Below are 23596 nucleotides of genomic sequence, written 5' to 3'. Positions count from 1 at the left end.
TGGGCAGGTCATGATGAGCACAGGGATGCATCTGCTTGGCTTGAGATAGGGTGGCCTTCACCACCTTGACAAAATTGCAGTAAGAGTGGGGTGCAGGGACAGATGATGATTTCTTGCTCATTTATTGCTGAAAACAAGTTATTGTTGCTATTGTTCAGTCACTAGGTCTTGTCTGACTCTTGTAACCCCATGAACTGGAGCACAACAGGCTCCTCTGTCCTCCATTATCTCACAGAATTTGTTCAAATTCAGTAATGCCATCTAACCATCTCATCCTCTGTCGTCCCCTTCTCCTTTTGTCTTTCCCGGAATCAGATTATTTTCCAGCGAGTCAGCTCTTCACATCAGGTGGCCAAAATATTGGAGCTTCAGCTTCAGCATCAGTCCTTCCAATGAATATTCAGGGTTGATTTCCTTTAGTATAGACTGGTTTGATCTCTTTGCTGTCTAAGGGACTCTCAAGAGTCTTCTCCAGCACCACAGTTTGAAAGCATCAATTCTTAGGCTCTCAGCCAACTCACATCCATACATGACTACTACAAAAACCATAGCTCAGACTCTGCAGACCTTTGTCAGCAAAGTGATGTCTCTGCTTTTTAATAACACTGCCTAGGTTTGTCATAGCTTTCCTTCCAAGGAGCAAGGTCTTTTAATTTTATGGCTGCAGTCACCATACACAGTGATTTTGGAGCCCAAGAAAATAAAATATGTAACTGCTTCCACTTTTCCCCCATCTATTTGCCATGAAGTGATGGGACTGGATGCCATGATCTGAGTTTTTTAATGTTGACTTACAAGTCAGCTTTTTCACTCTCCTCTACCACCCTCATCAAGGAGTTCTTTAGTTCCTCTTCACTTTCTGCCTTTAGAGTGGTATTATCTGCATATCTGAGGTTGTTGATATTTCTCCCAGCAATCTTGATTCCAGCTTGTGACCAATCATGACATTTCACATGATCTACTCTGCATGGAAGTTAAATAACCAGGGTGACAATATACAGCCTTGTCATACTCCTTTCCCAATTTTGAACCAGTCAGTTGTTCCACGTCCGGTTCCAACTGTTGCTTCTTAACCCACATACAAGTTCCTCAGGAGACAGGTGAGCATTTATTCTAAACTTGAAAGTCAAACAAATGTGAGAAGTGTTTCCAGGGTTCTTACATCTGCCAGTGCACCAGCTGAGTCTCATTTCCTGGAGCCCAGTCTTACCCACCTCCTCCCCTTCTGCAGCTCTGTCTGCTGGGATGTTAATATCATTAACTCTGAATAAAGCATTCATTATACCCTTGAGCCCAAACAATAAACCCTTTGGAAAATGCTGTTCATCCTTGCCCTTTTTGAAACACAGTGATAGTCAAATCCCTCACCTGCCCCGCTTCACATGCATCAGCTCACGTGATTCTCACAACTACCCCAGGAGGCAGAGCATGCCATTATCCACATTTAATGGATGAGGAAACTGAATCTTAGATCACTTATCCCAGCAACTGGCCCAAACTTGTGAGGGAAGAGCTGGGCTCAAGAATAGGCCAACATGTTCATTGCCTACACAACATTTACACTGTGTGGAGAGTCCCAGACGTGATCACCCAGACTTAGATGTAGGATAACCTAAGGAGGAAGGAAGGAAGGGAGGCAGCAAAGGCCAGTTTGTTTTTTCATTTGTTTTTTGGTTAGTTGCTCAGTCGTGTCCAACTCTTTATGATCCCATGGACTGTAGCCTGCCAGGCTCCTCTGTCCATGGAATTCTCCAGACAAGAATATTGGAGTGGGTAGCCTTTCCCTTCTCCAGGGGATCTTCCTGACACAGGAATCGAGCCTGGGTCTCCCACATTGCAGACAGATTCTTTACTGTCTGAGCCACCAGGGAAGCCCCCAGGAACTCTGCCTGAAAGCCTAGGGTTGATCCTTAATTCCTCTCTTTAATGTCCCCTGCAACTGCTCCATCCCCACCTCCTTCCTAGACAAAGTGCCATCACCTCTCCTGGGTGAATGCAGAAGCCTTTCAGCTGGGCCCTCGGCATGGCCCCTCGTGTCCTACAGCTCCCTTCCTGCAGGAGTCAGAGGGGTCCATTTACCATGGGGGTCACCCCTGTGCCTGTTCACAAGCTTCCAGTGACTTCCCAGCAGAGGCCATCTCCTTTCCACTCTTCCCAAGACCTTCACCCTAAGATCTGGCCTCTGCCTGCCTTTCTAACCATGTCTCCTACCATCCTGCTAATTCCCCCAAACCAGCACATAGCCAGCACAGAGGAAATCATCATCACGTGCTGGAGACATGAAGGCAGGAATGAGTGAGTGAATAAAGCAGCTTCATAGACAACACCATGTTCAAGATGAGCGCTAAAGTGGGGAAGAGTTTCTCTGGTGGCCAGGTTCAGGGTAGAAGACCAGGTGTTCTAGGTAGAGACCACAGCGTGGGCCAGGACAGCAAGGAGGGCCAGCAGCAGCTTGGGGGCAGCGTGAGCAGGACTGGAGGCAGGTCTGTGCAAAGCAGAGGCTCTTAAAGTCCAATGTGCATTGTAATCCCCTGGAAAGCTGGTTAAAACAGAGATCATTAGGACCTACTCCAGAGATTCTGACTCAGACCTGGGAGGTAGGGTCTGAGAATTTGCATTCTCACAAGTTTCAGGTGACGCTGATCAGAGGGACCACACTTTGAGAACCAATGGGGTAAAGTCTGCTAAGGAAGCCTCCACGTGGAGGCGCAGAGGAAGATAGGTCCAGGGATGTCAGATGAGACAGCTGCAGGCCACGCCCGGAGCAGCTTGAACCCACACAGCCAGTGGGCAGCCCCTCCTACAAGTACCATCCCCCACACACCCCTGCCCACCTCGACCTCTGACTGCCATTTCCCCGCTAGTCAACCCCAGCTACTCTCATCCACAGCATTTTAGGCTTTGCAGGTGACTTTTGTTTTTGCTTCTAGCAAAACCAATGGGTACTAATCCCTCAAAACCAGCTAATCTCACATAGCAATTTGTCCTTTGCTGCTATGATGGTGTTTCTTTTTAACAGAAGTGGTGTTAAGTCACATGGCCTCGATGGTAGGAGTCCCTGCTCTGGGCAGTGGGACAGAGAGAAGGAAAGGATGTCACCTGCTGGTGTCCCCAGCATAGCTGGGGACAAGCTGCCAGCCTGCCCTCCCTTAAGTCTGCCCTTGAGAGCAACTGTTACATCAGTTTATGTTATACTTTTCTCCTACTAGAAAAGTGGACAGGTGTGGCCCCAGGGTCATGAATAAGCATGTTTGCATTCCCAGCATCAGTCAGGGACTGAAAATCTTAGTGTGTGGTATTTTTATTGCCTTCTCCCCAGAAAGAAAAGGTAATTGGAGAAGTGAGGTTAATTTGCACCCACTATAGTCATAAATCCAAGAGGACCAGATAGCTAACGCATGCCTCTTGCAGTCTTAAATACAAATGACCTCTGCTGTCTAGGGGCTGACAGCAAAGCATACAGCTGCACGACCCCTCTGGGCCTTCAGAGTCGGACCACAAATCTGCCTCAGCTCTTCCCAGTTTATAGAGCTCAGAAATGAAAGCTCAGGGACTTAGAGTGGGAGATGACTTGGGTTGATTGGTTAGCATTCTCACACACAGTAGGGAAGATGTCTCTTGTCTTCATGATGGAGTCCAAATAGGAACCGGGAATCCTGACTCTTCTGTGTTACAGCAAAGACAGAAAACAGTCCTCCACAACACAGTCTCTCTTGATTCTGATGTATCTTTTGGTTTCCAAAACTGATGACAAAGATTTGCACATTTTCAAGTCACATTTACCTGGCTTGGCCTTCTGGCTCTGCCACATTCCAGCTGTGCCATTGCTAAGGTTAATTGCTAAGGCAATTAACATATGCCTTAGCAGCCTCATCCGTAAAATGGGTGTGTTGATATCAGCATGGGGGGGATAGGGGGGCATGAGCATTTAGTGAAGTTGTGAATGTAGTACTGAGTGGGAGGTGGGGCACTGCTGGTGAGCTGAGATGTGTTTAACAGCTGGCTCTCCATAGATAAAATGTTCTGTGGTACAATATTTGCCAGTCTCCCTAGTGGAGCTACTCTCACCCAATGACATCAAGCTACCCACACAGACACAGAGCTAGGAAGAGATGCATGTAGGACAGTGTTACACAGTTTCACCTGTCTATTAAAGAAAAATGCACAACCTAAGAGTTGAGAATTAAGTTTTATTTGGGGTCCTACTGAGGACTATAGCCCAGAAGACAGCCTCTCGGATAGCTCTGAGGAACTGTTTGGAAGAGATAAGGTAAGCTGCAGGATATAGGAGCTTTATGCTAGAAAACAAACATCAAAAGATCACTGCTAATCTTAAGAAACTGACATCTCAAGCTGATGATTTCAGTGCTTTTATATATAGAGGGAGATGAAGAGTCTGAGCTCATTGAAATTATTCCTTCAATGTACATCTTAACTATCTAAGGCCAGTATCCAAAGCACAGAATGCTTTCTGTTTTCCTGCATCCTGGGTTCTTAGGGTGCACCATGGGGGTAGGGGCAGCTGCAGTGGCTAATGGCTTGGTCCTTGTAGAACTATTAATAGAATGGCAGGCAACATTCTTTGTTTACTGGAATGGCAAGCAATGTTCCCTGTCCACACATCATAATAGAAACAATCTCAAAAGCAGAGATGACAGTCAAACATAGTAAAACAATTTGGAACTGATGAGTATTCATTACTTTTGTATTCTGAGTATTTATTACTTTTGTTTTTAATATAATTTATGTAATTGTAGGGCTTCCCTGGTGGCTCAGATGGTAGAGAATCTGCCTGCAATGCAGGAGACCTGGATTCAATCCCGGGGTGGGGAAGATCCCCTGGGGGAGGGCATGGCAATCCACTCCAGTATTCTTGCCTGGAGAATCCCCACGGCAGAGAAGCCTGGGGGGCTACAGTCCATGGGGTTTCAAAGAGCTGGACATGACTGAGTGACTAAGCACAACACAGAACATGTAACTTCACATAATTAAAATTTTCCTGATGGCTATGTTTAACAACCAGCTCACAAAACTCCTGAAATAGTTAACAGTCTGCCCTGGCAAGCAAGTACAAGCCAGTCCAAGCCAGCGCCAGCACAGGGGGCGGGCGGCACACGTGTTGGATGGGCAGTAAGTCCGACTTCCCTTCCTCTTCCTTTTCTGTCCTCAGCCCCAGAGAAGATGGTTTTCCCAGATAGATAGACAAAGATGGTCCCTGTTCCACTGCAGGCTCCATGCTTACTTTTGGCCTCGGCCACAATCCCAGTCCTCAGCCTGTGCTAAACCTCAGCTAAGTCCCAGCCCTGGACCAGCCTCCCGGCCCTTTCCTGGCTGCGGGCGCTGAGCCACCACTGACACCCAGAGGCCGTGGCCTCTGCGGGGCTGAGGGACCCCAGGAGGACAGAGGAAGGCTTTCCGCGGCTCAGCCCTGGCTGGAGGTCTATTTTAGGATCCCGCCTGTGGACATGGGGTAGCACCGCCAGCCAACTGTGCTTTGGCAAGTTGGGACCTATAATTAGCCTCTGCCTGAGGCTCGAATAAACCCCTTGTTGTTACTAAACAACAGTGAAAGCAGGAAGGTCCCCAGCTTCCCGGAGCCCAGCGCTGCCCAGCCTTCTCGGACAGAACCACTTCATCTGCTGGGCAACGTCCAAACGGTCCCAAGCCACCTCCGGTCCTCATCCGAGGTGAGGAGAAGCAAGGGCAAGGTCCCGGCCTCGCCTCCCATCAGCCGGCACCTTCAACCGACTCCTGCGCCGGGCCTCCTGGCAGCCTCCTACTTAGAGTCTGCAGTCCACCGGGCAGACGTCACTGATTCCCAAAAGCCACGCCCCAGCCGTAACGCAGCACGTGTAAGCACTAGGGTGTTTATTCTGGACAACCAGACGTAGGTGACTGCATCCCCAAGCATCTTTCTGCTTTTCCAGATTTGTGTGCTTCTGAACATGGTACACACATACCGCCACTCATGCCCCAGGGTTGGGTTTTATTTTTAACTTTTTCTGTCCAACCCCTCGGTTCCCAGTTTTAAAAGCAGACACAAAATGGAGCTGTACCCAAGAGAATAGTTTAAACCTGGAGCTGCCTCACTGGCACACCCCACCTTAGTCTTTATACATATATACTTATTTATTTATGGCTGCACTGGGTCTTCCTTGCTGCCCAAGGGCTTCAGTAATTGCACATCGGCCCTAGAGCATGTGGGTTTCAGTAGTTGTGGCTCACAGGCCCAGTTTCCCTACAGCATGTGGGATCTTCCCAGACCAGGGATTGAACCAGTGTCCCTTGTATTGGCAGGTGGATTCTTAAACCACTGGACCACCAGGGAAGTCCAGCATTAGTCATTGTTTTATTCCTTTTCTTAAAGGTGGTCTTCCAGATGGTACAAGCTGCAGGCCTATTCTGCCCACAAAGGCCCCACATAGCCACGTAGTTTAGAGCACTTCTGAAGCCATCTTCTCTGTATTAAGGTTTTTGAGCCCACAATCTGGACACTTCCTATGCCTCCAGGTCCCATACCAGGGTGAAATATTTGCCAGGGGTACAACTGTGAGAAAATGAGCAGAGTGAGTGCCCTGAGCTTCAAATTCATCATCTGCAAGATGGCATCACTGAACATCCAGAGACAAGGAAAGGGACTCCTGATATAGGGGTGGCAGTGTGTGGAGAGGATGAAGATAGGGCTGGGTCAGAGCTGCCAGAGATAGTCCTCAGAGGCCTCACTTGGCCAGAGCCCTTGAATGAACTATATTCAACAACATAACTATGTCTTCTTATTGTCTATATTCTTGATGCTCTGACAGCTGGGGCCTCATTAACAGGCAGAGACTGCGCTTTCACGGGACTAGCAAATCCTAAAGATAGTAACCACTTACCTGGGACAATGCTTTCGAGGTGCAAATCAGCCCATTCTGAGCCAGTACCCCAACCTGACTCCCATTGCTGGCTCTCACCTTCCAGGAGGCAATATTCCTCTGCTCCGACCACCCAAGGCTAGGTACCAGAAAACTGGGGACCCCCACTGTAGCATAGAGACCACTGAAATTATTTAAACCAGCCAGTCCCAGCTGCTTACCTTGCCATGCCCATTTCTTCCCATGAAAAGCACAATAAAACCTTTACCCATGCTTTCCCCTCACCCCTTCCTGACCAACCCTGGTGCTTCTCCAGATGTTGATGGAACGGCCACCACTAGCCAGAGCTTGGGGACACAGCAATGAACAAGGGGCTGACCTGGGGAGGTCTACCTCAGCACAATGAGATGAGACTTTGCTGGGGAAACAGGAAACACAGCGTGGACCAAGTCCCAGCTCCAGGTGGAAAAAATGGTGCTCTTCTGATCCAGTGGGGCCATCCTGTGTGGTTTGTCCACTTCATTGATTTTCCCAACAGCAACCTCATCTTCTCGCTGCTCCAGCCCCACCCTGACACACACAGGGGAGAAGGAAACTAGGGTCTCCTTCTCCCCATTCTTTCTCATCCCACTCCAATCTCTGACCTCTAGTGCTGGAAGTCCTCCTCCAAGTCAGCAAAGAACTCATTAATTGCAACTCATTAATTTTTAAGAGCAAAGGGCTGATAAGAGCTTAAAACAGTCATTTGCATCATTTTACTTTTTCAATTTTACATATTTTTATTAAAGATAACTTGTGCTGTGCTTAGTCGCTGAGCTGTGTCCAACTCTTTGTGACCCCATGAACTGTATCCCTCCAGGCTCCTCTGTCCGTGGGATTCTCCAGGCAAGAATACTGGAGTAGGTTGCCATGCCCTCTTCCAGGGGATCTTCCCAACCCAGGGATTGAACCCAGGTCTCCTGCATTGCAGGCAGATTCTTTGCCATCTAAGCCACCAGGGAAGCCGAAAACATAACTTACATATAGTAAAATACACAAATCTGTAAGGTACATCTTAACAAATCTTTACCTATTATGTGTGTTAATCACTCAGTTGTGTTCAGACGCAACTCTTTATGACTCCATGAAGTCAAGAATACTGGAGTGGGTAGCTATTCCCTTCTCCAGTGTATCTTCCCAACCCAGGGATCAAACTCAGGTCTCCTACATTGCAGGCAGGTTCTTTACCATCTGAGCCAGCAGGGAAGTCCCTTTACTTATTATATATCAGTGTAATCATCAGATCCAGATATGGAACATCTGGGCTTTTTACATTTTATTCATTTATTTTTGGCTACACCGGGTCTTTGTTGCTCTGCACAGGCTTCCTCTGGTTTTGGCGCGTGGCAGCTACTGTTCATTGCAGTGCAAGGGCTTCTCACTAGTGGCTTCTCTGGTGGAGCACAGGCTCTGGGCACTCCGGCTTTGGTATCTGTAGCACTTGGGCTCAGTAGTTGTGACATGTGGGCTCTAGAATGTGCAACCTCAGTAGTTGTGGTGCACAGGCTTAGTTGTTCCCGAACATGTGGAGTCTTCCCGGATCAGGGATCAAACTCGTGTCCCCTGCATTGGCAGGTGGATTCTTTACCACTGGGCCTTCAGAGAAGTCCCTGGAACATCTTCATCACTCCCCAAGTTTTCTCAGGTTTGCTTCCATTTTTAAAAAATGTTATTATTGGTTTTAATTTTTGGCTGTGCTGGGTCTTCATTCCTGTGTGAGCTTTTCTCTAGTTGTGGCAAGCAGGGGCTTCTCTGTTGCAGTGTACAGGCTTCTCATTGTGAAGGTTCTCTTGTTTCAGAGCGCGGGGCTCTAGGGCACACAGGTTTCCGTAGCAGCAGCTCCCTGGCTCTAGAGCACGGGCTCAGTAATTGTGGCACACGGGCTTAGTTGCTCCGGGGCATGTGGGATCTTCCTGACTTAGGAATCAAACCTGTGTCTCCTGCATTGGCAGGCAGATTCTTTACCACTGAGTCACCAAGAGAGCTTCTTGCCTCCTTCTTAACATGTGTACACCTGTGGCGGATTCATGTTGATGTATGGCAAAACCAATACAATATTGTAAAGTAATTAGCCTCTAATTAAAATAAATAAATTTATATTAAAAAATAAAATAAAATACCAGTTAGTTTATTCCCCAGCCCAAACTGAAGATTATGCAAAAGTCAATATGCAAAAAATATATGTTTTTTAAAAGAAGCTTATCAGGTTAAAAAGAGGACCGTCCCCCCCATTCCCACCTGTGGGGATCGTGAGAGGTGTTGTGGTCCAAGTTTGAAAAACCATTCTCCATGAAACCTCTGAACTGTATGAACTATGCTTATGTTCCCATGTATGTTTTCAGAGTGGACAGAATTCTAGAGCTGGGTAGCATATATTTAAGTGTAAATAGTTAAGTTTAAATAAAATTGAATGCTCCCCTTCTGCAGTTGCCTTTACCACATTTTGAGTGTTCCGTAGCCACGTGGGGCCACTTGTTGGCCCACGCAGTGTAGAACAGTTCCATCATCACAGAAAATTCTGTTGGACAGCACTGGTCTAGAGAGTTCCTCAGCTTCTCAAGATGTCCATGACCAGAAAATGTTAAGAGACACTAGGTTGAGCCAGTGAAACTTTGTTTAAGGAGCCAGAAGTTTCTCTGGAGAGCCAAAAGCTCATCGTTGTGAAAGAGGCTATGGACAAGTCTGCCTTAAGTAATCTTTTTGCTCCAAAATCCAACCCTAAAAGCCCTTAAAATATATCCAGATTTTTGACTTTAGTGTCTATCTGCTCCTCTCTTAAAGAGGGACACTTGAATTCTAAAAACACTTGCCATGAGAAAAGTTCTCACAGCACCCCAAAGCCTCTGTGCCCAGCATGAGGCCCAGTGGGAAGTGGGAAGACGTGGCAGTGACCTTGTCCTTCGGTGTGTGGTCGTTCTAGGTGGGCGAGGCGGTCCTGGAAAACGCACGGCTCATGCTCCAGACAGAGAATATCCAGGCGGGCGCGGACGACTTTAAGGAGAGGTAACACTCTGCAGCAGAGGGGACTGTCCCTCCACACCTGGGACTCCTGGGCCACTTGGGTAATGTGTCTGCCGCAGGCACCTGTTTCACAGAAGGCTGGGTGGGATAACAGCAGTCCTGGGAGAATCCAGAGCCAAGACCACCCCACTCAAGCGCTCTTTGTCGACACAAATAGGTCTAAGACCTCAGAGATTTCACGAGTGTCACTTGGTTTAGAGCAGGGGTCTCAAAACTCATTGTACATTAGAATCACCTGAGAGGCTGATGGAACACACAGATGGCTGTGCCCACACTCAGAATTTCTGATTCAGTAGGTGGTACCTAAAATTCACATTTCTAACAAGGTCCCAATGATGCTGATACTCTGGTCCTGGGAACACACTTTAAGAACTACTGGTTTGGATCTATGCTTCTCAAGTCCAGCTGTATATGAGAATTACCTGGACACTTCGAAGTGCCAGTACACAAGCCCCACAGGCTAATTAAAACAGAGTCCCAGGGATGGGGCCAGGCCTCTGTATCTTCAAAGTTCCCCAGGCTTTCTTGATGTCCATCCAGCCTTGAGAACCACCTCTTTGGAGTCTAATACAGTATTTCCTAAAATGTAGCTGATGAAGATCAGTTTAAGTGGTATGAAGATTAATATTTTATTTTTAATGGTCATTGATCTTTATGTTACCTTCTGTTTATGGCCCATGAAACTGTCTTTCCACTATAGTACTACCATTTATAGTATCAATGTAAAATTTGTTTAATATAAAGAGCTTTTAAAGTTTGTTGATTTAAGGTTTGCTCTTTAAGTAGACAAATTTGAGGAACAATAAAAAATAAATAATGATAAAAGAGATAAACGTTTAGGGCAAAATCATGAAGGAGAGTGAGTTTTGCAAAACACTAGCCTAATGGAAGAGCAAAATGAAGATGCCCTTTTATGGATGAGCACAGTGATTTTGAGAATATTTTGTGGGGAAGGTGTCCTGGGAGTTGAGCAAATGGGTGAGTCATGGGATTGTTATTCCCTAAACTGGCAAAGATTAAGAAGAAAGGCATATAGTTGGGAGTCTGTAGGGAAGACCATGATCCCACAGTCATTTTTATCTTAAGAATAAGAAGGGTATTGGGATGAAACGCCAATACTTAGGCCACCTGATGTGAAGAATTGACTCCTTGGAAAAGACCCTGATGGTGGGAAAGATTGAAGGCAGAAGGAGAAGGGGATGACAGAGGATGAGATGGTTGGATGGCATCACCAGCTTGATGGACATGAGTCTGAGCAAGCTCTGGGGGTTGGTGATGGACAGGGAAGCCTGGCATGCTGCAGTCCATGGGGTCGAAAAGAGTTGGACATGACTGAGGGACTGAACTGAACTGTGATGAAAAAGGGAATCCCCACCGTCTCCTAAGATCCCTAGTCTTTTCCTTTCTCTGACACCAAGCCCCTCTACCTGCTAAAAGGCCTCCATTAGTGGCATTCTGGTGTTGAAAAGACTCTCAATCAGCCAGGGTTGCCATTTACCCAGCACTGGCAGCCAGTGTTACAGGCACACAAGGAAGTGGATCCATCATCCAGTCATGATAGCTCAGTGCACAATTAAAGATAAATACCAGTAAATAACAAACCATTCACACTAAATTTAAGGTGGAATTTAATTAAGTGTGATAAAGCAGCATCTGACTGAAATGTCTTTCATTCATTTATTCCTTTTGGCATCAGTTCATTCATTCATACATACCTTTGTCCTGCCATTCAACAGAATAGAATGTAAACTCACTGAAAGCAGGGGTTTGATCTATTTTGTACTCCACTGTATCACCAGCTCCTAAAACAGAGGACGTGAGATAGATGCTCAACAAATATTTGTTGAATGAGAGAATAAATGAGCTCAACATGTGTTTGAATGTCCGTTTATCCAGGCCCCTTGCCAGGTGCTGGGAGTGACGTGAATCAGGCACAGTTCCTGACCTCAGTGAGCCCACAGTTTAATGTCAAAGACAGAGGAGTGAGCACACAGTGGTCTCACTGAGCATAGATGCCATCACTGAGATGAGCCCAAATGAGGGAGGGTTGGCAAAACAGGTGATACCTGATTTGGATCCTGAACTCCTGTAGAAGTTGACCAGGCAAATAAAGGATGCATGACTTCCCAGGCAGAATGAGCAGCATGTGCCAAGTTGGGAGGCCGTGAGAAGACATGATGTGTTAGTGATACTCCAAGCAGCTTGGGAGACTGGGGCATGTAGAGCCAACGATCCTAGAGGACCACGTCAGCCATTCCAAAGGGCTCAGACATTATCTGAGAGCAGAGGAGACCCTCAGAAGGGGTCTGAGCAGTGGCCCATCATGACCAGACTTGAGCTTTAAAGGAAGCTTTGCAGTGGTAGAGAGAAGAGGCAGGCAAATGAGTAGGAAACAATGGGAGTGAAGGGTCTGGATTGGGACAGTGGTTGGAAAGTCAGTTTATCAGATTATTGAGGAGCCAGAGGATGCGACAAGCCATCTGAGCAGAGAGATGATTCAGTGTGGTCAAGTACAGTCACTCTGTGGGCAATACTGTGAGTCTGGGAAGACCCTAGAAGGCAGGTGTAGTTCAGGGCTGGCCTGGGATGGTAGTAGTGGGCAGATTTGAGGGATGGGTTGAAGAACTAACTGGCTGGATTTGAAAATTATCTACTTAGACAGCCTGGAGAAGGGTAAATTCCAAGCTTTGAACTTGAGTAATTTAGAACACTGGTGATTCTTTGAATGAAATGGAAAATTGGGGAGGGAAAGCTTGTCTAAAATTCAGGTATTGATAATGAGTTTGGTTTTGGGGAAGCTGAGTTGAGTTGATGGTGGCAGTCAAGCAAAAGTGATGAGATTCCATAGACACCGTCATGTCAGAGAGGCCTGCAGGTCAAGGCAAGATGGTTCTGGGTGCCATGAGCACCCAGGGGTTCTAACTGAAGCACCACTCAAAGTAGGGTGGTAAAAAAAAGGCTAAAAGTTTAACAGCAGCCTTGGGGGATGTCACAGAGATATTTCAAATCCTCAGAGGACTTCCAAAAAAATGGTCTGTAGGGGACCAAAACCTCCAGTAATGCTGAATGGATCATGTGCTGGAAGGGACCAGGCTCCCTGGACAGGTGAACAAAACAGGACTGCAGAGGCAGTGAGGGATTCTTCCAACTTGGCTCAAAAGGGACCAATCCCCATTATATGAGTGGCTTTCCATTTCAGCTGGAGGGACAGGATTTGTCTCCAAAGGGACTAAATGTTAATAAGAATACAGTCCTTCCAAAAAGAATACATTTGGGTAGGAAATGTAATCCCACATGTAGAACACAGAGAAAATGCTTCAGAAACCACCCTTTTGTGCTGATTCAAAGATACAGGTCCAGCTCTGAGGGAAGTCTCTGGTGGTATGTCACAGGGCTTGGTCCTTAGTCTCCTCATTTACTATTTTTAACTGCAAGGTGCTTGAAAGCAGATGGGACAAAATGACCGACCATCCAAAGCCAGTAGGCGTGGTGAAGAGTAGACTGACAGAATCATGATTCTGGTCCCAACACGTTGCAATAATAAGCCAATGAAATTGTAAGAGGATAAGCATGAACTCCTATTTTGCGATTCAAATACTAGGTGGACTTAGAGAAGATAGGAAAACTGGGTTTCAAGCAGCTCTTATGAAAAACGTTCAGAGGTTCTCCTTGATTAGTTAGCAGCAAATAAAGCCAGTCAAACTGAAACAAACAAACACAAACAAAATTCAAAATGCAAATCTTAGGGTTTGTGATGAATAGAATTAAAGGGTTTAAACAAAGGGGCAGACAGTCCCACAGGACCGTGAACTGATCAGGTAATATCTGGAGTTTTACATTTCATTCTCTGTATCACATTTTAAGAAGGATGTAGACTAGTGAGAGTATTTCTAATCATTCCACAAATATATCTTAAACCTGGTGCTGGGAAAACAAAATGGAAAGGGTCATAGACCCTGCCGTCAATAATGATGGATATGAAACCTGATTTACATGAAGAATGGAGGAAGAAAGTGGGAATGTTTAACCTGAAGGATAAAGGTCTTGGAGGGGTGGAGGGGATGGAGACGGGATGAGAGAATGAGTAAGGGAGTATCTCCAAATGTTTGGGGACAGCTAGGCAATGGCAGCCCACTCCAGTACTCTTGTCTGGAAAGTCCCATGGACGGAGGAGCCTGGTGGGCTGCAGTCCATGGGGTAGCTAAGAGTCGGACATGACTGAGCGACTTCACTTTCACTTTTCACTTTCATGCATTGGAGAAGGAAACGGCAACCCACTCCAGTGTTCTTGCCTGGAGAATCCCAGGGACTGGGAGGTCTGGTGGGCTTCCATCTATGGGGTCACACAGAGTAGGACGTGACAGAAGCAACTTAGCAGCAGTGGAGGATTTAGACTGACTTCAGGTGTTGCAGAGTATGGAACTCAGACTCTTGTAGCAACTGAAACTAAAGCTCTTGAAGGAGGAAATTTGCAATAGTTAGAATCATTCAAAAATGGCCTGGTGGCCTTGGGCAATGAGGTCCCATTGCTGGAAGTTTTGAAGCCAAGCCTGCATGATCACCTATCAATAACACCGTCGGGGGATTGTCACTGGCAGGAGCTGCAATAGTCAAATGCTAAAGTTCCTTAAAATTCTAAGACCTTAAGATGCCTTCTGGAATGAGAGGTATGAGACATCTCCCTTCTGTGGATAGATGAAGGCAACATGTGAAATGTGACTGAGTGAATGGCAGTGGAGGAGAGGAGCGACACTGGGAGAAATTGGAAAAGATGTTGGATAGTTGCTAGGAAAAAAGGCCTGTGCAAACCAGAGATTGAAGTGACTCAGAGGTGATGGTTTCACACTTCTATCTGTGCATGTATGTGTGTCTGTGTGTTAGTTACTCAGTATTGTCTGACTCTTTGTGACCCCACAGATTGTAGCCCACCAGGCTCCTTTATCCATGAAATTCTCCAGGCAAGAATACTGGAGTGGGTAGCCATGCCCTCCTCCAGGGGATCTTCCTGACCCAGTTATCAAACCTGGGTCTCCTGCAGGCAGATTCTTTACCATCTGAGCTGCCAGGAAAGCCCCGTGTTATTGCATAGTTGACATATAAATCCAGGTCTCCAGTTTCCGTAGAAGAGAAAGGCGCACCCCTTCTGATGCTGCAGTGTTGGGGAGGGGATGGGCAGCAGGGCCCCTGTTGCTGAAGCGTGTGTGTCCCTAGGTGCGTCAATCCCCACCTCTCACTTTGGCCTGGACCTGGCCCTCGTCACTCGTCTATATCCCCCTCTTGGCCTCTGAAGGCAGCTGGGTTTGCAGCCACAGTCCTGAAATTTTACATGGGCTCTTTGGAGAGAGGAACACGTTCTTCATTTTGAGATTATTGACTTCCCTGGTGACCCAGATGGTAAAGCGTCTGCCCGCAATACGAGAGACCCAGGTTTGATCCCTGTGTTGGGAAGATCTCCTGGAGAAGGAAATGGCAACCAACTCCAGTATTCCTGCCTGGAGAATCCCAGGGACGGAGGAGCCTGGTAGGCTACAGTCTATGGGGTCGCAAAGAGTTGGACATGACTGAGCGAATTCACTTCACTTCACTTCAGTCTGGTAATTAGCAGATTCTCAGTAATGTTTGTTAAAGTATCCCCAGGTTAAAAGGATGACAAATTAGAACAATGATGACAGTACTGGTCCCCTTACCTGGATATGGTCTCTTGGAGAAGCTTTCCCTAGAGCTCCTTGCTTCCAGTGCTCCATGAGACTCATACTTTGTTAGCCCAGGTGCCCTGTTTTCAGCAGTTGGCTGCAATCATTTTCATTTTAATAAATCAATATGTAACAATTGCCTTAACAGTGTCCTCAAACCCACTGAGGAGAAGGAAATGACAACCCACTCCAGTACTCTTGCCTGGAAAATCCTGTGGACGGAGGAGCGTGGTAGGCTACAGTCCATGGGGTTGCAGAGAGTTGGACACGACTGTGTGACTTCACTTTCTTTTCTTTCTTTCAAACCCACTGAAACACTGACTTTAAATATTCATTTCCTGACTACCCCATAATTAGCCTGTTGGTCACATTTATAATCTGATTGTTTTTCTTTGGGGTTATCCAATCTTGCTGATTGGGTTCTTTTACCTACAGGTATGAAAATGAGCAGCCATTTAGGAAGGCAGCAGAAGAGGAAATTAACTCTCTGTATAAAGTCATTGATGAAGCGAATTCGTCAAAAATGGATCTGGAGAGTCAAATAGAAAGCCTGAAAGGAGAACTCGGCTTTCTGTCCAGGAGCTATGAAGAGGTAGGTGGGGAGTGGGCTGTCTACAGGTCCAGAAGCCCTCACCTGTCTGGCTGAGCTTCACAACACAAGTGACGACAGCCTTTTTGTGTCAATTACTCTGGGCTGTGGGTAAAACACCAACAAAATATTTTCAGATTCTTATAGCAGGTGACGTTATCTTGAGTCTCAAACTCAAATTGCTTCAGGGACCAGGCAGATACATAAATGGGGAGGAAGCAGTTCCAGGCAGCAGTGAATGACGGAATGTGTGTTGAATTAAAGGGAGCGTCTCCCAAGGTTTCTAGCTCGGACCTTCTTTCAACACTGGACAGAACAAACGAAATAACTCTGAGAGCAGATCCAGGCTCCTTAGTCACACTTTATAATAAAATTAGGTCAGATCAGAGTGACAAGACCAAAGGGGCCCGCCGACGGGGATGTGGTCCAGTGTCCTGCAGAACTGCGCTGATTCTAAACTACGTCGCACCTGCCACTGATCCAAGCCCTAAAATGCTTGCAGTTGAAATAGTGAAAACCCACCTAACCATGTTCACACTGGGAAGTTACTTCTTTTGTCTAGCCTTGAGCTAACCACTTCCTCCTGTTCTTAGTTCCATGTCTGTCGCCCTTTTTGAAAGGTACCCCTTTTTTAAAAACTTCACAGTTATCTTTAACTTTCTTTCCACCTGCTCTGACTTGGTGAAATTCATGAGTTTCATCTTGCTTTTGTTGCTTACCCTGTGTTGTGATTTATTTTGAGTCTTGCTTCGGGTGAGTCTGGGATTGTGAAGACCAACTTAAGAAATGCATCCTAGGGGAAAGAGAATATGGTGCCCAAGCTGCCTGTCTCTGTGAAGCCCCGCAACGGGCAACAGCAGAATGAGAAGCCAAGTATCCCTCATGGAGCTGAGCTTTGGCCGCCAGAACCTCATGTCTTTTCTTTCTCCTCTTGAACTCACGGAGGTGTATGTTGTCATTTTCAGGATGTGAAAATGCTGTACAAACAGCTGGCAGGGTCTGAGCTGGAACAACTGAATGTTCCCATTGGCACTGGGCTGGATGACATCCTTGAGACGATCAGAATTCACTGGGAAAGAGATGTTGAAAAGAACCGGGTGCAGGCGGGAGCCTTGCTCCAAGCTAAGGTGAGAGGCAAGACCAGCACCCTCAGTCTGCCCTGTGCAGAAGGAGGCCAAGCAAAGATGAATAGCAGCCAACATGTGAGAGAAGAAAAGCAACCATTTCAATCTCATCAGACAGAAAAAGACATGCAATTTACAGCAATAGTTTTTTGTTTACCTGTCTAAATGCAGAATATGTTTAAAATGTTAATACTCAATGTTGGCAAGCATGTGGGTGCTCTCCTGAGTTACTGGGAAGCACAAACCAGTCTGACATCTTTGAGGAAGGGATTTGATGGCATGTATCGAGAGTTTTAAAATGCCCCTACCTGCCTATTGAATAATCTAGGCTCCATTAAAGACATCATTGAAAATATAAAGTTTACATCCGTATATACCCACTGAAGCATTTATTACTACAAGGGTGAAAAAATTGGGAGGAAAAACAGATAAATGTTTAACAACAGGAGAAAGAGTAAGCCACAACCTGAGCATGCAATAGAATATCAGACAATTATTAGAAATTAGATTTATGAAGCATTGACAGCAGTATGGGGACTGCTCAGGCAGCAATGTAAAATGGGGGTAATAGAGAGAGTAGAGAAAGGTATGTACCAGGGGCCAGCAAACTTGCTCTGTATAGAACAAGATAGTAAATACTGAGGCTTCCTGGGCCAGAGGTCCTCTGTTGCAGTACTCAGCTCTGCCACTGTGGTGTGAAAACTGCTGTGGACAGAAAGTATTACTGAGCATGGCTGTGTTCCAATAACACTTTATTTTCAGGAACAGGAAGTGAGTGGGCCTGATTTGGCCTTTGGACTGTAATCGCTGACCCCTGCTATACACAGTGGGTAAAGCATTCAAACAAAGAAGCTAAGCCTCAAGAAAAAGTCAGAAGGAAGTTTATTGTACTTCAATTATACCATTATAATTATATAATTTAGGGCTTCCTTGGTAGTTCAGCTGGTAAAGAATCTACCTGCAATGCAGGAGACTCTGGTTCAATTCCTAGGTCGGGAAGATCCCCTGGAGAAGGGATAGGCTACCCACTCCAATATTCTTGGGCTTCCCTGGTGGCTCAGATGCTAAAGAATCCTCCTGCAATGTGGGACACCTCAGTTCAATCCCTGGATTGAGAAGATTCCGTGGAGAAGGGCATGACAATCCACTCCAGTATTCCTGCCTGTAGAATCCCCATGGACAGAGGAGCCTGGTGGGCTACAGTCCATGAGGTTGCAAAGAGTTGGACATCACTGAGCGACTTAACACAATTATACCTTAATTAAGCTATAAAGAAAAGGTCCCCCTTAAAAAAAAAATCAGAAAGAAAAAACCCTGTAATGTAAAGGTATTAGCATTAGCAGTGGTTGTCTTTAAGCGAGGGACCCATTTCATGTTGTGGTGTGTTTTCTTTCTTGTTTTTGAGTATTTCTCAAACTTTTCTTAAATAGTATGATTTATATTCGTGGAGGGAAAGCATCTTTTATTAGACCTCAGAAATAAGAAAGAACTTAACCGGAAAATAGAAAGCACAGGGTTTGTTCTTCCCTTCTCCATCTCCCACCAATTTATGACTCTGGAATTCTGAGGCAGAGGATGAGAGAGCAGAAGAGGAAGGGAAGCAGAAAGGAAGTGAGAAAAATAAGATAGAATTTGAAAGAAGGCAAGAGGGTTGCTCTGAGGTCTTGGTGACCACTGAGTGGGTCTCAATCTTGACTGCACAGCAAAATTATTTCAGGGCACTTTCAAAAAATACCCAGGCTCGAGACCAATTAAATCAGAAGGAGGAGAGGGACTTCCTGGCTTTTAAGCTCACTGATGATTCTAACACATAGCCAAGGTTGGGGACCATGGGTTGATCAAATCGACCAAAAGGAAATGAGGAAGGCCTTTTCTGTTTTTTCTTTTCTCAGCCCTCCTCAACCCCTGCCCCCACATATCAATAGGAAACTTCCCCACAGGGTCTTCGCAAATGTGGATCCCCCCAAATTCTCCAGTCCAGAAAGTGTCTTCCACTCCCCAATTCTCTACCCTCTACCCCTTTCCAACACCTCTTCTTTCAACTCCTTGGGCCAGGTCACTACAAACAAATAGTACACAGCAAATACACAGCAAAATACAGAACAAATAGTACACAGCAAATACACAGTACAAACAAATACACAGCAAATAGAGCCTAGTAACTCCATTGAAATACAGCCTCCACAATGGTGAGAGGTGAAATAGCACAGAGAGAAAGTGAAACCAAAACATAGATTTGGTTTGGGTCCATTGTTTCTTAGGGGACTCATGAATGTTTACAATGCGTGACCCTAGAGACCATCTGTCCCATACCCTCATTTTGCTGCTGCTGCTGCTGCTGCTGCTAAGTCGCTTCAGTTGTGTCCAACTCTTAGCAACCCCATGAACTGCAGCCTACCAGGCTCCTCCGTCCATGGGATTTTCCAGGCAAGAGTACTGGAGTGGGGTGCCATGAGGAAATTAAGACCCACAGAGGGTAGGTGATGTCCTGAGGTCACAGAGCTGGCTGTAACACCGCTGTTTAGCTCTCCTGAGTCTGGGTCCAGGGACCCTTTCTCTGCACTGGGCTGTCACTTTTCTTTGGCCCTGTTCCCAAAGCTAAATCATACTGACCCAGCAGTTTGCAAACTTGCTTCTGTCCCAACACCCCCGGGGTCCTTACCACATCATAGTGATTATCTCTCTGGGGAAGGGTGGAGGGGCACTGTAATTAACAGAAATAAATTGTGCATCACGTGAAAAAGAAAAAATTTGTTAGTTATGATTCTTCCCTTACCCTCTTGAGAATCATCATCAGCCCAACAGTCATTCAAACGTTAATTCTAAACAGATCCATTAGAGTTTTTTTTTTTTTAATTTTAGATAGAGTAATCTGAAAGCTACATCTCAGAGAATACAGACAGTATTTGTTTCAGTTTGGCTAATGCTTCCAGCGGGCCTCTTGCAGAGAGGCGGAGCTCTGAAAATATTTGCAGAATGAGTGAATTCTAATCATCCGCAGCAATCAGAACTGACAGCCAAAGTCCTCCAATAAATAGTTTTGTCAGTTGCCATCATGCCCTCGGGGGCTGACTTTTGTCCGGCCTGAACATCTCTTGTTGGTTTCTTGGCAGCAAAGCGTAAATGTGAAATAGCTTAGCACACACTGCTTTCAAAACCTTTTGCAGAGAGAAAACAGACATGTATTTAATTACCTCTCAGTCTGGAGAGGCTAAAAATTAATTGACATGATTAATTTGTCTTCATTTACATTCCCCCAGAAACTGATCCTGAGACAAATGTTGAAGTGTAGGTAGTTTCTTTGGAAGTTGCAGGAAGCAGAGAAGTGAACCAACAAAGAACACACTATCCAGCCAGCTCCCACTCTGAGAGACTGGAGCATCCCCACGGTGGGTCTGGGGGACAGTAAAGAATATAAGAGAGATAAGGAAGCTGGGGTAGTAATACCCTCTCCTGTCAGTCATCTGACATCTGCTAGCTGAGTGACCTTTCAGAGTCTTCAGAGAGAGAGCTCCCAGGTGCAGAATCTGGCAGTGGGAAGGAAGCTGGGGAGAACTAAAGTGTCACCTAAGGAGTCAAGGTGGGTGCTATCAGCATCTGCTACCACTTTCCTGCCAACTCTTAATCAGTAAATCTTGTAAAGAAGTTCCCGATAGGTTCTCTCTAGTCATGGTGTTACAGATGTTGGGAACCTCAGTGGCCCAGGTGTTTTCTTTATTTACTTTTAATTGAAGAATAATTATAATATTGTGTGGGTTTCTGCCATACATCCACATGGATCAGCCATGGGTATACATATGTCCCCTCCCTCTTGAGCTTCCCTCCCACTTCCCACCCCATCCAGCCCCTCTAGGTTATCACAGAGCCCCAGTTTCAGTTCTTTGAGTCATACAGCAAATTCCCACTGGCTATCTATTTTACAAATGTTAGTGTATTTGTTTCCATGCTACACTCTCCATTCATCCCCACTCTCCCCTTCCTACCCAACCTCAGCCCCATGTTATAAGTCTGTTCTCTATGTCTACATCTCCACTGCTGCCCTGCAAATAGGCTCATCAGTACCATCTTTCTAGATTCCATATATATGCGTTAATATACCATATTTGTTTTTCTCTTTGTGACTTGTTTCACTCTGTTTAATAGGCTCTAGGTTTATCCACCTCATTGGAACTGACTCAAATGTGTTCCTTTCTATGGCTAACAGTCCATTGCATTTATGCACCACAGCTTCTTTTTCCATTCATCTGTCGATGGACATCTAGGTTGCTTCCATGTCCTGGCTATTGTAAATAGTGCTGTAATGAACACTGGGGTACATGTGTCTTTTTCAATTATGGTTTTCTCAGGATATATGCCCAATAGTGGCATTGCTGGGTCACATGGTAGTTTTATTCCTAGTTTTGTAAGAAATCTCCATACTGTCTACCATAGTGTCTGTATCAATTTACATTCCTACAGTGGTCCAGTTTCTGGAGCTTCTCAAGTTGCAAGATTCAGTGACTGGGGCATCAGGTTGGTCCAGAGAATTTCTAGAGTGTTTTAAAGTCTGGCCCTTTCTTTTCTGTTTGATGTGGTTACCCAACTCAGGATATCTGGGTATACCTTGAGAACCTCCAACAGCATGCCACACCACCCTCCAGACCACCTGGTTAGCCATGGAACACACTACCCGGTCTGCAACTAGCAGACCTTAAAAAGACCACCTTGGGAAATCCAGCAGGGTCACTATTATTAGCCTGTTTCCTAGATTCATGTGCTGAGCTATTTCCACTCTGGAGAGTAACAAAGAAAAGAGAGTCCTGAGTGCAAGTATGCTCTACCCAGACCTTGGCTAGGTTAAGATCTTACAGTGCTCTTCTTTCTAAAACTTTTGCAGAACTTACGGGTGCATTGAAGTCATCTGTCTGTTATTGTTAGAAGACTATTAATAGAATTCAAAAATTAAACCAATAACCATGTGAGGCCATTTGTGCTGGCTAGACCTCTGACATCCTTTCTGTTCATTCAAACAGCCTCGAAAGTAGGAACTATTGTTATTCCCACTTCACAGAGGGGTTTTCTGCAACCAGGAAGGAAGAAAGGAAAGCAAGCAGAAAGGGAGAAAAGGCGGAGAAAGAGCTGGGAGCTTCTAGTTTCCCTGCAACCAGGCTGTTTCTACTAAGTTTTTCTTTCACAGATGCAAACACATCAAGCATGATATCATCAACAGGAAAATGATGTTCTGGGTAGCCAAAAAGACACTTTCAGGAATGTAGTCCTAAATGTCTGTTACAGTCTTTTTGTGGGCTTTCCCTGTGGCGCAGTGCTAAAGAACCCACCTGCAATGCAGGAGACGGGGGTTTGGTCCCTGGGTCAGGAAGGTCCCCTGGAGGAGGGCATGGCAATCCACTCCAGTATTCTTGCCTGGAGCATCCCATGAACAGAGGAACCTGGAAGGCTACAGTCCATAGTATCACAAAGAGTCGGACACAACTGAAGAGATTTGGCACACACCCGTGCATAGCCTTTTATGTCAGTGTCAGTCCATCATGGTATATATAATCCCATGTTTCTTCCACCTGATGTTTTCCTTACAGTGTGCGGTCCTCCTGGAAATGGGGCCACTCTGCAGACTAAGGGCTCCCAAAGTTTCTGAGTCAGGCTGCTTAGGGATTGAAAGGTTGACCTTAACCGCTTCAGTTTGCCCCTGATGGAACTGGAGGCCCGCCTCCCAATTCCTAGAAGTTGCATCTCTGTCCCTTCTTCACTGCAGCTGGGTGACGTGCACCATAACCAAAAGCTTGTTTAATGCGGGCAGGTGCGGCGCTCTGAGGAATCTCAGGGACTCAGGGATTCCACAGCAAATAGATTGCCCCCATGCCTCCTGCCCTGACAGGAGGCCACACTTGCCTCAGATCAGTTTAAGACATTTGTGGTCAGAAACTTTGTCTATGCTGTAACCATCATGCCTCAAATAGTCAGGATGACAGATTGTGGAGACGGTTAAGAATGAAGAGAGGTGAACAGATGGAGATGAATTGTGAGGTTTCTGGTTGTTGCTGACTTGGAGCGGGAGAAGACACTGAGACGGACTGGAGTGGTGCCCTCTGATGACCGTGTCCGTGGGCAGGCGTGGGGAGGGGCTGCTCTGTAACGTGTGCAGCAGTTCAGCGAGGCAGCTCAGTCGTGGTTATTGAGCACCCGAAATGTGCCTGGCGCGACTGCGAACCTGAACTCTTGATTTATTTTTTATGACTTCTTACATAAATCACTGTGTGTTGGCTAGTGGCTACCATA

General features: G+C 46.0%; 1 protein-coding gene across 1 annotated transcript in view; it reads left to right on the top strand.

Moving 5' to 3' along the window:
* Window positions 1-23596, top strand: part of BFSP2 (beaded filament structural protein 2) — a 72552-nt gene that overhangs the window by 34502 nt on the left and 14454 nt on the right. Inside the window, exons 2-4 of the mRNA XM_027966550.3 lie at window positions 9814-9896; window positions 16043-16199; window positions 17162-17323. Coding sequence (XP_027822351.1) covers window positions 9814-9896; window positions 16043-16199; window positions 17162-17323 — 402 coding nt within the window. The remainder of the gene's footprint in view (window positions 1-9813; window positions 9897-16042; window positions 16200-17161; window positions 17324-23596) is intronic.

The sequence above is a fragment of the Ovis aries genome, chromosome 1 (genome assembly GCF_016772045.2).
Source record: "Ovis aries strain OAR_USU_Benz2616 breed Rambouillet chromosome 1, ARS-UI_Ramb_v3.0, whole genome shotgun sequence".
Classification (NCBI taxonomy): domain Eukaryota; kingdom Metazoa; phylum Chordata; class Mammalia; order Artiodactyla; family Bovidae; genus Ovis; species Ovis aries.
This window is presented reverse-complemented; position numbering and strand designations above follow the sequence as displayed.